At 52.9% G+C, this 16,230-nt stretch overlaps 1 protein-coding gene across 1 annotated transcript; it reads right to left on the bottom strand.

Moving 5' to 3' along the window:
- Positions 1-10,858: 10,858 nt before the first annotated feature.
- On the bottom strand, positions 10,859-14,815 carry LOC120764152 (Fc receptor-like protein 3). The gene is made up of 9 exons (XM_040087955.1): positions 14,767-14,815; positions 13,806-14,036; positions 13,244-13,498; positions 12,865-13,143; positions 12,167-12,436; positions 11,775-12,077; positions 11,221-11,242; positions 11,055-11,125; positions 10,859-10,968 (listed from the first exon to the last, which is right to left on the bottom strand). Exons 1-9 carry the CDS (start codon positions 14,813-14,815, stop codon positions 10,859-10,861), a joined length of 1,590 nt encoding a protein of 529 aa, XP_039943889.1.
- Between the last annotated feature and the right edge of the window lie 1,415 nt (positions 14,816-16,230).

Here is a 16,230-nt window from a genome sequence, read left to right as displayed (position 1 = left end):
ACAGCCCCAGCTCCCTCAGTTGTTCTTCAGATGGCTTGTGTTGCAAGCCCCTCACCAGCCTTGCTGCCCTCCTCCGGACACGCTCAAGCGTCTCAACGTCCTTCCTAAACTGAGGGGCCCAGAACTGGACACAATACTCAAGGTGTGGCCTCACCAGTGCCGAGTACAGGGGAAGAATGACCTCCCTGCTCCTGCTGGCCACACCATTCCTGATCCAGGCCAGGATGCCTTTGGCCTTCTTGGCCACCTGGGCACACTGCTGGCTCATGTTCAGCCGGCTGCTGACCAGCACCCCCAGGTCCCTTTCCTCCTGGGCACTGTCCAGCCACACCGTCCCCAGCCTGTAACGCTTCAGGGGGTTATTGTGGCCAAAGTGCAGGACTCGGCACTTGGACTTATTAAACTTCATCTTGTTAGACTCTGCCCATCCATCCAACCGTTCCAGATCTCTCTGCAGAGCCCTCCTACCTTCCAACAGATCGACACATGCTCCCAGCTTAGTGTCATCCACAAATTTACTAATCAAAGATTCAATACCCTCATCCATGTCATCAATAAAAGTATTGAATCGAACTGGCCCCAGCACAGACCCCTGAGGGACACCACTGGTGAGTGGCTGCCAGCAGGATGCAGCACTGTTCACCACTGTCTTGGTTTTGAAAAAAAGTTTTCTGCCAAGGAAAGCTAGAGCCTCCCTTGGAATGGAGAATGTAAACCCCTCTTCCCTTCAAATTATTATAATTTTTCAATTAGGAGATTTCAGGCAAAGATATGGGAATAGGAGTAACAGTTCTTTACTAGGAATATTTTAAAAAAGGAAAATATAAAGGTAGTAGTACCAAAAAACAAGCAAGGAAGCAAACAAAAATCCTGGAAAAACCCTGACAGAGCTAGGGATATGACCTGGCACCCTGTTGGTCAGGGTGTTGGAAGCAGTCCAAATAAGCCCTCCTGGAGTAACAGATGTGGTTCTGTGGAGTAGAGATGGTCCTGTGGAAAGCCCAGTGACGGTGAGATGGGTCCCATCTTCCTCTGGGCATCCAGTGGAAAAACTGGATCCCTTGTGTCCTTCAGTGCCAGTTTTTATCCAGCTGGGAACAGCTGGCTCCTCCCCACTGTGTGGAGTATCTCTCAATGGGGTGATGGAATGTGTCATGTCACTGGTGGGCCCTGATGGCCCATTATCAGAAGATGTCCCCTGGAGGATGGAGGGGTGGTGAAAGAGATAAGAAACACTGCCCCACCTGGTTTGAATGGCTGGGCCGTTACCAGAGGGCATCCACCCCCTCCCCCTGGAGTTACAAGAGAAAAACAAAACAACTCCCAAAAACCAGCTTTCAACAGATGAAACAGAATACACATTTTTAGGTTACATAACCCAAGACATTATCCACTCCTTATTCTATTGTCATCTATTGTCATACCTAAATCAATAAACTCTATTATACACAATGAACACTTACACCCCATTCTCATTTAGGATCTGGTTTTCCTGTGGTACACAACTGGTTTCTCCATCTTTCTGCATTACCCACCAAGTGGAACCAGGTCCTTGGGCAAACACAATCCTATGGATGGATTTGCCTTTGCCTGAGGTGGGGTTAATCCAAACAGCCTTTCCTAGAATACCTTTCATGTGTAACACAGGGACTTTATCTCCATCCACAGTGTGCAGGTGTTCAGACTGGGCAGGACCAGCTCGATTGATGGAGTCTCACGTGTTCACCATCTAGGCAGCCTTTGCTAAGTTCACTTCCTAATTTTTGAAGGTGCCCTTGCCAAGTGCCTTCAGGGTAGTCTTAAGCAGTCCATTGTAGCGTTCTACTTTCCTGGCAGCTGGTGCACAATAAGGGATGTGATATATCCATTCAATGCCATGTTCTCTAGCCCAGGTGTTTATAAGGCTGTTCTTGAAATGGGTCCTATTATCTAACTCGATTCTCTCAGGGGTGCCATGTCTCCACAGGACCTGCTTTTCAAGGCCCAGGAGGGTGATCCGGGCAGTAGCATGAGGCACAGGGTAGGTTTCCAACCATCCTGTGATGGCTTTCACCATGGTCAGCACATAGCGCTTGCCTTGGCGGGTTTGGGGAAGGGTGATGTAGTCAATCTGCCAGGCTTCCCCATACTTATATTTGGACCACCGCCCACCGTAACCTAGGGGCTTCACCCACTTGGCCTGCTTGATGGCAGGACACGTCTCACAGTCATGGATAACCTGAGAAATACTGTCCATGGTTAGATCCACCCCTCGGTCTCGTGCCCACTTATAGGTGGCATCTCTACCCTGGTGACCTGAGACATCATGGGCCCATCGAGCTAGGAACAACTCTCCCTTGTGTTGCCAATCTAAGCCTATCTTTGACACCTCTATCTCTGCAGCCTGATCTACCTGCTCGTTGTTTCGATGCTCCTCATTAGCCTGACTCTTGGGGACATGGGCATCTATCTACATGACGGACTTTGACAGGTAGCTTCTCCACCCGAGTGGCAATGTCCTTCCACTCATCAGCAGCCCAGATTGGTTTTCCCTTACACTACCAGCTGGCCTTTTTCCATCTTTCCAGCCAACCCCACAGAGCACTGGCCACCATCCATGAATCAGTGTAGAGGTAGAGCTTTGGCCACTTCTCTCTTTCAGCAATGTCCAGGGCCAGTTGAACAGCTTTGAGTTCAGCAAGTTGACTCAATCCACCTTCTCCTTCAGTGGCTTGTGCAACCTGTCGTGTGGGGCTCCATACGGCTGCTTTCCATTTCCGGTTCATCCCTACGATGCGGCAGGAACCGTCAGTGAAAAGAGCATAGCGTGTTTCTTCTGCTGGCAGTTGGTTGTATGGTGGAGCTTCAAGTGATATTCAGCACATATCACTTGTTCCTGCTCCTCTTCATCTGTGAGACCAAAGTTTTCACCTTCTGGCCAGTTTGTAATTACTTCCAAAATCCCAGGACAATTCAGGTTTCCAATATTGGCACACTGATTGATGAGGGCAATCCATTTTCTCCATGTGGCATCGGTGGCATGATGGGTGGAGGGAACCCTTCCTTTAAACATCCACCCCAGCACCGGTGGTCAGGGTGCCAGGAGGAGTTGTGCTTCTGTGCCAATCACGTCTGAGGCAGCTTGAACTCCTTCATAGGTGGCCAAGATTTCCTTCTCTGTTGGAGTGGAGTTGGCTTCGGACCCTCTGTAGCTTCGGCTCCAGAATCCCAGTGGTCAGCCCCGAGTCTCCCCAGGCACCTTCTGCCAAAGGCTCCAGGACAGGCCATTGTTCCCGGCTGCTGAGTAGAGCACGTTCTTCACATCTGATCCCGTCCTGACTGGGCCAAGGGCTACTGCATGAGCGATCTCTTGCTTGATCTGGGCAAAAGCTTGCTGCTGTTCAGGGCTCCAGTGGAAATCGTTCTTCTTGCGGGTGACCAGGTAGAGAGGGCTCACAATCTGGCTGTACTCAGGAATGTGCATCCTCCAGAATCCTATAGCGCCTAGGAAAGCTTGTGTCCCCTTTTTGCTGGTTGGTGGGGATATTGCAGTGATCTTATTGATGACCTCAGTGGGAATCTGCTGCCGTCCATCTTGCCACTTTACTCCCAGGAACTGGATCTCTCGGGCAGGTCTCTTGACTTTACTCTTCTTGATGGCAAAACTGGCTTCCAGGAGAATCTGGATGATCTCTCCTTTCTCAAACACTTTCAGCTGCAGTGTTCCTCCACACAATGATGTCATCGATATACTGTAGGTGCTCTGGAGCCTCACCCTTTTCCAGTGCAGCCTGGATCAGTCCATGGCAGATGGTGGGGCTGTGTTTCCACCCCCGGGGCAATCGGTTCCAGGTGTACTGCACGCCCCTCCAGGTGAAAGCAAACTGAGGCCTGCATTCTGCAGCCAGAGGAATGGAGAAAAATGCATTAGCAATGTCAATTGTGGCATACCACTTTGCTGCCTTGGACTCCAGCTCGTACTGGAGTTCCAGCATGTCCGGCACAGCAGCGCTCAATGGTGGAGTCACTTCGTTCAAGGCACGGTAGTCCACAGTCAATCTCCATTCTCCGTCAGGCTTGCGCACAGGCCAGATGGGGCTGTTGAAGGGTGAGTGGGTTTTGCTGACCACCCCTTGGCTCTCCAGCTCACGGATCATCTTGTGGATGGGGATCATGGCATCCCGATTTGTCCAGTACTGTCGGTGGTGCACCGTTGAGGTGGCAACTGGCACTCATTGCTCTTCTACCTTCAGGAGTTGTATTGCAGATGGGTTCTCCGACAGTCCAGGCAAGGTATTCAATTTCTTAATGCCCTCTGCCTCCACAGCTGCTATCCTGAATGCCCACCTGAATTCCTTTGGGTCATTGAAATACCCATTCCAGAGGAAGTCTATGCCCAAACAAAATACACAGGGCCTCTGGGCCAGTCACAATTGGATGTTTCTGCCACTCCTTCCCAGTCAGGCTCACCTCAGCTTCCAACAGAGTCAATTCCTGTGATCCCCCCGTCACCCCAGCGATGGAAATAGGTTCTGTCCCCACATGTCCCGATGGCATCAGGGTACACTGTGAACCAGTATCAACCAAAGCTTTATATTCCTGTGGCTCTGATGTACCAGGATCTACAGAGTCCTAACCTCTCGGTTTTCCCGTGCCTCTTCCTGGCTAGAGGTAGGGCTCCTCTAGTACTGGTCATTATTCCCTTCCTGGGCATACGTGGTAGAGGTTCCTTCAAAGGGATCCGCATATCATCCTCACTTCTATAATACCTGGCAGCTTGGTCATGGGATGCTGAGGCTACCTTCATCTTAGTGGAACCCCCTCGGTTAGTGTTTCTCTCCTTGAGCTCATGCACCCGTGCTGCCAGGGCAGAAGTGGGTTTCCGATCCTCCCTTCCCATGTCTTCCCCATGGTCACACAGAAAGAACCACAGGTCAGCTCGTGGGGTGTACCCTCTCTCTCTAGCTGGGGGCTGTTGAGCTCTGACTCTGGGGCCTGTAACTCGCACCGGTGTCACACGGGAACTGTCCCTCCTCATCTCCTCCCTTATCTCCCTCATTTCTTCTTTGAATTCCTTAACTATGGCAGAGACCTGAGCCTGCATTGGGCCCTTGATCGTACTCTCATAATTTCTGAGTTTGTTTGCTACAGAACCCACTGTCTCTCGGTTGTCCTCGACATTAATTGCTGCAACGAGTGTGGCGTATTGAGATGGTCCTAGAGCTGCCAGATTCCACAGCATTTGCCCTGTGCACCTGACTTTGTCGGGGTCATTATCATGCTGTCCACCCCTCCCAAAGAGTACCTCCAATACTGCCGCTTCTCTCAGCTTTTGGATCCCCTCCTCGAGGGTCTTCCAGCGCATTCTATGATGGTGCTCCTGCATTCTGTCTCTGTGGACAAACCTCTCCCGTTGTCCTGGTTTGGGACAAATTTGGGAGAAAACCCCTGTATAGGATCCCTCTAAGGAAGCAAACCCAAGTGGCCCCTCCCTCCAACCGGTCCGGTAAAAAAAAAACCCTTTGGAGAAAAGTGGAAAAAACTATTTTACTAAACAAATGAAGTGCATACAAGTATAAAGAATGAATAATATGAAACAATAAAACCTCTCCTTCTGAAGTGAGATGGCAAATTGAGAAGGTTCTTGCCGTGGGTGGAGCTCGGCTCTCTCTCAGTCTCTCATCAGTCCCAGTCTCTCCGGCGCTGCTGGAAAATGCCGAGGTCCAGGCCCCGGTGGGCCGCAGGTGCAAGCCCCCTGTGCTCCCCTGGGTTTTCAGTCCAGAGCAGGTTTAAACAGTTCCAAGAAAAAGGAAAAAAAAAAACAGTCCAGGGAACTTCTCTGCCCTAGCTAGCTGAAACTAACTAAAAGCAAAACAAGATCTCTGTCCTGCAGTCTCTCCAAGCCTCCGCCGAACACACTGTCTGCAGCAGAATGTGGAGGAGTCAGGCAGTTTTCTCAAAACAAACTCCGCGCTTCTCCTTGCTCTTAGAACCAGTCTTAAAGGCACAGGACTCAATATACAGCACAAACAGAACAGACGATTGGGGATACAAGCATCATAAAGTTACCCTAGGACACCCATACACTCATTAAAAGCCGCTCCCAAAGGGAAAGGGGGCCTGGCTCTCTTACGAATACCTGATTCAAACCTGAGTCCTGGGTCAAGGGTCCCAAATTCCTTGCCTCACCGCTATCTAGTTGCTCACCCATGCCCATAAAGTCCCAGACCCGAAGTAACCAGGATGTATAAGCCTCACGTCCCTGTCGTACAAGATCTTTTTGCAGATTACGGAGACTTTCATATGTGAGGGACTCAGTGATGATCTCAACCTCTGACTCCCCTGAAGGTTGTGAGGGCCCTCTTTTCTTATCCTTGTTGCCTGGGTTTGCCGATTTCACCTTATATTTCTTTGTTTCCACAGGGGCAACTGCTGCTGGCTGTGGCTGCCCCTGTGGTTCAGCTGGAACCTGGACGGTTGTAACGTCTGTGGGTTCTGCTGCTGCACCATCAGACTCTCCTTTGTCGGGGCAGGGGGAGGGTTTCCCAGCAGCTGGGGCTACTACAGAGGAAATGTACTCCCTCAGCATCTGACCCATCTCATGGGTCTCCTTCACCCAATCTGGGTGGTTTATTTCTGAGGCAGGCTGTGGGGCAGGGGCAGGCTGTGGAGCAGTATCCTTATTCTCTAGGGTAGGTATCAGGGTGGTTATCCAGGTCAGTCTCCCCTTATCTCTAAATGCTAAACAGAACAGGCATACCAGCAACACCAGCCACTGTATGATATCATTAACATTCAGAGATTTGAACCCTTCAAAGACTGGTGGGGTAGGCCCAAAGAGCTGGGTGAAGGGCTGTGAAAAAATTCCCCCTGGTGTCATTTCCTCACAGTAAGTACTGTTGTTAAAGTAACCCCAAAACCACACAGTTAGTGTATGATAGTTCTGAATCCATGTGCCTGCCTTCCAGAGGAGATTAAAAATCCATGAATTCCTCACCTTGTTAACCCGTATAGCAAACTGGGTGACAGCCACAGTGGCCTTAGTCACAGGACCCATGTTTAGATAAGGGCCTGCAAATGGGAGAAATATGGCCACCACCACATGCCACTGGAAGCAGGGTAAGCCAGACCACGTGATATCCAGTACTCAAGAACTTAGTCACTTAAGAACTGTTATTTTTTTCTCTCAATGCCCTTGTGCCCCAAGACTGGACGCCAAATTCTGTCTTGGTTTTGAAAGACAGTTGTCTGACAGGAAAAGCTAGAGCCTCCCTTGGAGTGGAGAATGTAAACCTCCCCTTCTCTCCAAATTATTAAAATTTTGCAATTAGGGGCTTTCAGGCAAAGATATGGGAATAGGAGTAACAGTTCTTTACTAGGAATATTTTAAAAAAGGAAAATATAAATGTAGTAGTACCAAAAAACAAGCAAGGAAGCAAACAAAAATCCTGGAGAAACCCTGACAGAGTCAGGGATATGACCTGACCCCCTGTTGGTCAGGGTGTTGGAAGCAGTCCAAATAAGCCCTCCTGGAGTAACAGATGTGGTTCTGTGGAGTAGAGATGGTCCTGTAGAAAGTCCAGCGGCGGTGAGATGGGTCCCATCTTCCTCTGGGCATCCAGTGGAAAAACCAGATCCCTTGTGTCCTTCAGTGCCAGTTTTTATCCAGCTGGGAACAGCTGACTCCCTGCCCACTGTGTGGAGTATCTCTCAATGGGATGATGGAATGTGTCATGTCACTGGTGGGCCCTGATGGCCCATTATCAGAAGATGTCCCCTGGAGGATGGAGGGGTGGTGAAAGAGATAAGCAACACTGTCCCACCTGGTTTGAATGGCTGGGCCATTATCAGAAGGCATCCACCCCCCTCCCCCCTGGAGCTGCAAAAGAAGGACAAGGCATCTCCCCAAACCCAGCTTTCAAAAATGAAATAGAATACACCTTTTTAGGTTGCATAATCCAAGACCTGGTGCTACACAAAATGTTTCTTTGGCTCTCAGCTGTATCCAGGCGCAACTGTGGATGTAGTCAGTTGCTGCCTCAATTATAAGAGAAGGCGAAGAAGACATTTTTCCTCCTGAAATCTGGAAAATAATTTGGAACAGTGCCACTGATTTTGAAAGAGAATTCCAATCCTGTTAGAACTTAGTGAATTTTACTTACAACCCCATTACAAACACAGCCACAGCTTTTGTGTTAACCATACGTAATGCTTCAGTGCATTTGATATTTCCTATCATTGCATTAGGATTGAATCATGATGGAGCTTCTCTCTATCCTCTCGAGCACAGGGAATGGGCCCATCAACTGGTAAGAAATGGCAAACTGTTAATTTAGAATCTTGTATTGTCCAGGAACAACAATGGTTCATCTGTGAAAGTAATGCAATTATAGCTCAAGACATTTGTCTGGACACAGAAACAATATATCTGTCATTTTGAAATGCATCTTAATGAGACCTCTGAAACAGTACTTGCGTGTATAGGCAATGGTTGTGCATGCTTTAGAATTGCTTGGGATATTGTATTTGTAGAAAACATAGTAGTGAATGCTAAAAATAACTCAAATTTTTGTGTTTGTAACTTACCAAAATTACAGGGAGTGATTTTTCTTACTTAGCCCCAGTTACCTCTCGTTATCTTTTAGAATACAATTATGCACTGATTCACAAACTACTGCCTACCCCCATTGGGAGGAACCTTACTTTGGTGAAGCAATTGTTGCTTCATCAGGATTTAACTGAAATTTTGGAAAAGATCAAGGAAAACGGACAGAAACCCCTGGTAGCTGTACATCAAAATGTGAAAGAAATTCATCGTGTTATGGAAAGGGTGAGAAAAGACATCAAACACAGGTGGTGGGATACTCTTTTTGGGTGGTCACCTACTGCCACAAGTGTCCTGAACAAATTGTGTCATCCCACCATTGCCCTTTTGATTTTAGTTTTCATTGGGTCTTTTTTATCAGCAATTTTATTTATTATGAATTGGAAGATGATGAAACGGTTAACACAATTGACATCTATAATTAGTGTACACAATTTGGCCAATATCCTCTCCCCTTTGGACATTCCTAAGGCTATTGACACAAGATGAATTATATGAATAAGGCATAATTATGGACTATAATTAGATTATAAAATTTAGATGTCTGTTTTGAATTAATTTTTTGTAATCCTGTGAAAATTGTTTATTTTTGTGATTTGTTTTGATTATTTGAAAAAAGTTTTAATTAATATCATTGTGATTATTTGTCGTTAATTAATATTGAGTGAATTTGTTTATTGTTTCCTGTTTCTTTTTCCTATTTTTCTTTTCTTTCTTTCTCTCTCTCTCTCTCTTTCTCTGATGTACTGTCTCTGTTTTTCAGTATATGCTACCAACATCGATGAGTCCTGAAGACTTCACAACAACACTACGGAACCCTGCTGATGGAGTTCTCTTGATGACAATCGTGAGTCATGGGGTGGTGTAAGAGATGGTCCGAAGATCCCTCATCAGCTTCACAGCTGTCGCCAAGAACAGAGATTGAGACCGCCAAGAACTGAGATTGAGACCCCCAAGGAACAGGGGTGGGCTTTCTGGGTTTTCTGGCCTGGCTGAGGTGGGAAGTCTGCCAAGTTTTGCCTGCAGGTGCATGCTCACCAGACTGAAGACTGGTATGCATTTCCCATGGGAACCAGAGTGCAAGAACAGTGGACTTGAGCAAGTTGGTGTGTGCTGCCTAAACCAGCACGTGAGCTGAAACGAGCCCAATGAGTTTGTTCCCAGAGAAGCAGACCCTCATCACATCACCCCACCTTTTGGCCAGTTGCCTATTGCTTTGAAAAGGACTGTAAAAGGGACCCCTTGAGTCAACCCCACTTTGTGATCACCCCACAGGCAGACGTGTCTATTGGCATCGCCACGATGATTCTGTTCTTCTTCGTTGGTAGCTATAATCCCCGCTCTCTCTCTTCCTCTCCCTCTATCGCATACTGTGAGTGCACTCAATAAAAGTGTATTATTGTTGAGTAAACTGTTGTTCTTGTCCCCTGCTGTATCTTTTGTGCTCTGAGATTACTAAACAAACCATCATTATTTCTGCCCTGTATTAGAGGATCATGACAGGGCTTTTCCTGGAAGTTGTTCCTTTTGTGACCCTTTGGATACTGAACCTTGTTGCGGTTGGTTTTGTTCTCTCGTTGCTGTTTGCAGGAAATTGTTCTTCTCTCAGCCCTTTGGGATCTTTGCCTTCTGTGCCTCCACTGGCAGGGGGAGTGGTGCAGCCCCAGGTTTTCAGTGTCAGCCCAAAACTGGAGAATCCTATTCCTAAAGCTCGACAGAGATGAACAAAGAAACACCATTTCTGCCACTTTAAACCAAAGTTGCATTTTCGTGCCAATAACAGGGAAACAAGTCCTCTGTTCCCCTGGAGCTGGGAGATGAGGAACCATGGGTGTACTAGGAGCATGGGGAGGGGGAATGCAGAGCCACTGGGAGTACAGGAGTAGTGGGAGACAGAATGGGAAACAGCTGGATACACTGGGAGCAATGGCGAGGCACTGGGAGGGGAAATAGGGAGCTCCATGGGGTACTGGGAGCACTGTTGGGAGGCAATGGGGCAGTCTCTGAGGGTGCTGGGAGCATGGGATGCGGAATGGAGAGCCACTTGTGGTAGTGGAAGGGTGGTGGGGAAGCCATGGGAGGTTCTGGTTGCATGGGGAGCTCTGGGTGCTCTGTGCAGCTCACACGTGACCCCCACTTGTGCCTACCTTTCCATAAAGGTTGGGCACCCATGGGAGGAGTGGGGGACACACACGTGTGGCTGCCCATGGGTGGTGTCCCCTACAGTCCCTCAGTTCCCCCACAGCCCCCCAGTGCCCACGTGTGCTCTGAGTGTCACAGCACATTCCCGTAGATGTCACTGAGTTCCCGCAGTCGCCCGTGGGGTCTCCGCAGCTCCGCGTAGGTCACCTGGGAATCCTGGAGCGTGGTGGCACGGGGGGATGCTGCGAGAGACACTGGCTGTGGGATCTGGGCAGGGTGACACTCGTGGGTGAGGTGTCCCTCTGCGTGTGTCCCACCCTGCACTCACCCCCCATCTGCCTGGCGCTCACGACGTGGGTGTACAGCACCTCGCCCTCCTCTGGGGGGTCCGGCGGGGCCCTGTGTGGAGAGAAGGGGATGTGGGGCGGGGGGATGAATGGGAGTTCTTGGAGACTGGGGTAAAAGGGGACAGTGGGTATGAGCCCCCCACTCACCTTTCCTGGGGCTTCCTGGCAGCTGCAAAGGAAAGAAGGGAGGGGTAACTGTGGGTCCCCAAGGCCCCCTCAGGAATCCTGAAACCGCACTGAACCCGCTGTTTCTCCCAGGACCCCTGAACCACCCCGGTGCCCTGGACCCCCTGAACACCCAGAAGCCCAAGTCTGGAATGGAGGGGGACCCTCCAAATTTCCCCAGAATCACAGAAGGAACCCCCAACATCTTTACAAGGCCCTCCAACACCACCCCAAATCCTTGAGGACCCTGAGCAAAGGTCCTGAGCACTCAGCACTGCCCAAGTCAGGGGCTGCGGGTGCTGCCCATCACCCTCACATTCCAGGTGGCCTCCCACCTCCCCCGGGCCCCCATTGCCACCACTGTCACCTACCCATGTTGTTGCACCGGTGCCAACCCACAGCTGCACCCACGAGCAGCACCAGGAGGAGGAGGGACACGCCAACCCCTGTGGCCACTGCTGGGGACGGAAGGAACATGTCAGGCTCACCTGTCACTCTGAGGGTCCTGCAATCTCATTGACCCTGGGTGACCTCACCTCTGTTCCAGGGTCCCTGCGGTGTCACCTCCAGGGCCAGCTTGGGGCTGAGTGCCCGGAACACGCGGTGCCCATCCTGTCCCAGCTGGTTGGTGGCCATGCACTGGTAGGTGCCCGAATGTCGCCTCTCGGTGTCCCCAAGCTCCAGGAGGGGACCTAGGGCCACCTCTTGCCCATTGTGTAGCCAGGTGAAGGTGACAGGGGCTGAGCCCACATGCACTGAGCAGTGCAGGGTCACAGGGTCGCCTGCACGCACCTGGAGTGCCAGGGTACTGGGTGTGATGGTGACATTGGCCACGGGCACTGCGGGGACACAGACAGGGCTGGCACCAGGTGAGGTGGGATGGGGGTGTCATGGGTGGGGTCACCTCCAGCCTGAGGGTCCCACTCACCCAGGACGGTGACATTTAAGGGGACACTCTCGGCCACGCTGTCCCCATTGCTGACCCGGCAGTGATAGTGGCCGCTGTCATTGTCCCCAGCGTGGTGCAGCTCCAGGCGGGGGCCGGTGCCCAGCGGTGCCCCCGAGCCCCCCCGGTGCCAGCTGAAGGACAGCGGACCTGTCCCCGCTGCCACCGCGCAGTTCAACACCAGGCGGTCCCCCAGTGCCACCTGTGCCCCAGGGGGCTGTGCCCACAGGGACACCCCCGAGGGCGGGACCCCTGCGGGAGGGGGGACACCAGGGGACAGTGAGGGACATAGCGATGGGTTCGGAGAGGGGTTGGGGGACCCCAGTGAGGAATAGGGGGCGCAGACCTGGGGGTGGGCTGGAAAGGAACCCCAAGGAAAGATGGGGTGTTTAGGGAGAAGACACATGGAGAGGGATGGGGAGTACTCGAGTGAGGGTGTGGGGACACAGCGATGGGATGGTGGGACCAGGGAACAGTGGGGGGAGATCAGAGAGTGGTGGGGGACTCAGGAAATGGTGAAGGGAGCCAAGTGGTGCTGGGGGGAGCTGGCGGGAGACCCAAGAAAAGATGTGGGACCACCAAAAGAATGAGTGGGACCCCCCAGAGGAATGGGGAAAAATGGGCAGGGCAGGGGACCTGTGAAGGCTGTAGGGGATCCCTGTGCCCATCCCCGCACTCACTGCGCACCCTGATGTGGAGCCGGGCGCTGCTCTTCTGCACGGTCCCCACCTTGGAGCGCACCTGGCAGCTGTAAGTCCCCGAGTGGGAGACCCTCACGGCGGGCACCAGTAGCTGTGGGGACTCCTGTGGGCCCCCCACCAACTGCCCATCCCGGTAGAAGAGGTGCAGTAGAGGGGCTTGGGGCCGCAGGGGGCTGGGGGTGCTGAGGCAGCTGAGATTGAGGGGGGTCCCCTCAGTGGGCTCAGAGGGAATGTCCAGCCTGGGCACCGTGAAGAGCTCTGGGGAGCAGAGAGGAGGTGAGGACTGTGACTCTGAGTCCACTGGGAGGTGGCATTGGGGGTGTCAGGATATTGGAGTTGCAGCCGTGGGGGTGCTCACCGTGCACTGTCACTGTCACCGGTGCTGACACTGACGCCCAGAAGGGGAATGAGCCCCTGCAGCGGTAGTGGCCGCTGTGGTGCAGCTGCAGGGGGGAGAGGAGCAGCTCGGTTCCCCTGAAGGACCCCCCCAGATCCTTCTCATCCAGGTAAAATCGCACCCTGGTGACCGACATGTCCAGCATGCCCCGGCAGCGCAGTGTCACCGTGTCCCCCTCCAGCAGTGTCACTGCTGGCACCTGCAGCACCAGCCGCTCTGTGGGACAGGAGGGTCTCATCACACTGAGGGGCTCCAGACAGGTCCAAGGTGGGTATCCATGGAACTGGGGACAACTGGGTGAAGTCTCCATTACATGGGAGGATCCCAGGGACACCAGGAACATCCCCGTGGCACAGGTGTCACCACGGGGGTCCCATCCCACTGGGATGCACTGGCATGCACTGGGATGTCCCTGAGTGCAGGGGACAGGCTCTGGTCACATGAGGGACGTGAGGCCACCCAGGGAGCGGAGCCCACCCAGAGCTGTCAGGGCCCACCCTGATCATTTAAGGTCCCTCCTCACCATTGGAGACTCGCACGGGGGGGCTGAGCCCACTGCCGGGTCTGTCACACGTGTAGGTGCCCCTCTCAGTGACAGTGATGCGGTCACGTCCCTCCTGCCCCAAGCGCTGCCCGTCCTTGTACCAGGTGGTGGCACCGGCTGTCCCCGAGCCCTTGCAGGTCAGTGTCACCCGGTCCCACAGCACCGCCGGCGTCCAGGGGGGCTCCACCAGGAGCTGGGTGCTCTGGGCTCCTGCGGGTGACAGGGGACACCAGCCTGCCAGGGCCACCGTGGGGCTGGGGACAGCGAGGTGGGGACAGGGCATCCCCCGAGGACTCACCAGTGAGGCCGAGGGTCTGGGCTGGAAGGGAGAAGGGACAGGGCTGGGTGGGGGTGGCACCAAAGGGACAGCAGCACCAGGGGGTGTGTTGACACTCCCCAAACTGTCCCCACAGGAACAGTGGTGTAGCATGGAGGTCTTGAGGACAGGGACACCTCAGTCACCCAGGACTGAGGCAGGACATGGGGACACTGTGGACACCCCATGCTTGCACAGGTCACCTCCACCATCCTCACAGCACCTGTCCCCACACACACATCCCCATGGCCCTGTGCCCATGATCCCATTCCCATGGCACCTGTGCCCATGCCCCATCTGCATGCTACATGGCCCTTCTCCCTGTCCCTGTTCCCCTGTCCCCACGGCTGCTGCAGCCCCAAGGTTCCTTTTGTCATGTCCTTGTCCCCACACCTCGATCCCCCTGTTCCTGTCCCCACATCCCAGTTCCCTTCTTCCTGTTCCCCTGTTCCTGCCCCCACAGCCACCCCACAACTCTTGTCACACTCACTCCATGCCCATGCACTGGCTCTGCTGGCCTTGGGGACCTCAGGGGACCCCACAGCCCCCCTGTGCCCCCTCCCCACCACTCTGCCCCACCCGGGCCCATCCCCGGGGTGTCAGACCCATGCCTGGAGCACTCACCCCACAGGAGCAGTGTCACCTTCCCGGCCATCCCCGTGTCCCCGGCCATGTGGACTGGCTGTCACTCGCTGCTGTGGCCACCAGTCCCCTCGGTGGCGGCTCTTGGGATGAAGAGGAAGGAAACGAGGTCACGTCCGTCCCCACGTGTAGGTGGCCCTTGTTGGGGGCAGGGTGGGGCAGGGTGGAGACACAGCAGGGGACAGGCTGGGGACATTATGGGATAGTCTGGGGGCTCTGTGGGGGATGGCGTTCCCACGAGCGGGGGCCTCAGGGGTTGTGGGGAAGCAAGGATGGGTGTCCAGGAGAATGGGAATCCAGGGGAACCGGGGTCTCCATGCCTGGGGGGATTCAGGCATGGCGGTCCTGTGGGAACATGGTCCCCAGGGGTTCCACGGCTTCTTCCTTCCTGTCTATTCTGAAGAGCTTGCTATCGTTGAGTGCAGTGCTCCAGCTTTATAAATCATCCCACCACGTTTCTGTGATGGCCACTCCATCACAGCTTTGCTGCTGCACCCTGCCCTTCAGCTCTTCCTGTTTGTTACCCATGCTGCGTGCACTGGTATACCTGCACTTCAGCTGGGCTTCTGATTTCACCCCTAACCCAGGCTCACCACCCTTGGGCCTGCTTCCTGGCAGCCCAGCTGCCTCCCCTTCCCCCTTCAAACCTAGTTTAAAGCCCTCTCATCGAGGTCTGCCAGTTCATGAGCTAGGAACCTTCTGCCCTTAACACAGAGATGTATCACACCTGCTTCCAGCCAAGCAAGTGCCCTAAAAGTTGCTCCATGATCAAAGAATCCGAAATTTTGTCCATGACATCAACCCTTAAGCCACTTTTGTTAATGATGTGAGTTCTCCTATTTCTTTCATCATTTTTCTCTGCCACCAAAGGGACTGAGCAGAATACTACCTGGGCCCCTGTCTCATCAACCACCGACCCAGTGCCCTGAAGTCCCTTTTAATCGCCTGGACACTCCTCTTTTCAATCTCATCATTGCCAGTCTGAAGTATCAGCAGTGGGTAATAATCAGAGGGCTGAATCAGCCCAGGAGGTCTCTCAGTTATATTTCCTGCCCAGGCCCTAGGGAGGCAGCAGACTTCCCAGTGGGATGGGTCTGGGCGACTTATGGGGCACTCTGCTCCCCTCAGAAGGGAGTCACCTAGTACGATTTCTCTTCTTTTCTTCTTGATGTTAGAGGTGGAGATCCATCCTACAGATGAATCATAATTGGGAGGCTCACTGGGCGCCCAAGGCTGGGAGAGGAACAGCCCTGCAGGCAGCAAGCGCAGGGAGGAAGGAGGGGAATGAGGGGCTGCAGAGGCCCGAGTGGGCATTTCAAAGAGCCCAAGGGGCATCTTTGGGCTTTGACAGAGCTGCTGTGGAGACAGAGGCAATTCCAGAGCTCAGTCCCTGGCCTGGGATTCCACAGCCCTCCAAGACACTGCTGCATCCGAGAAGCACCATGG

The sequence above is a fragment of the Hirundo rustica genome, chromosome 29 (assembly GCF_015227805.2).
Source record: "Hirundo rustica isolate bHirRus1 chromosome 29, bHirRus1.pri.v3, whole genome shotgun sequence".
Taxonomy (NCBI): domain Eukaryota; kingdom Metazoa; phylum Chordata; class Aves; order Passeriformes; family Hirundinidae; genus Hirundo; species Hirundo rustica.
This window is presented reverse-complemented; position numbering and strand designations above follow the sequence as displayed.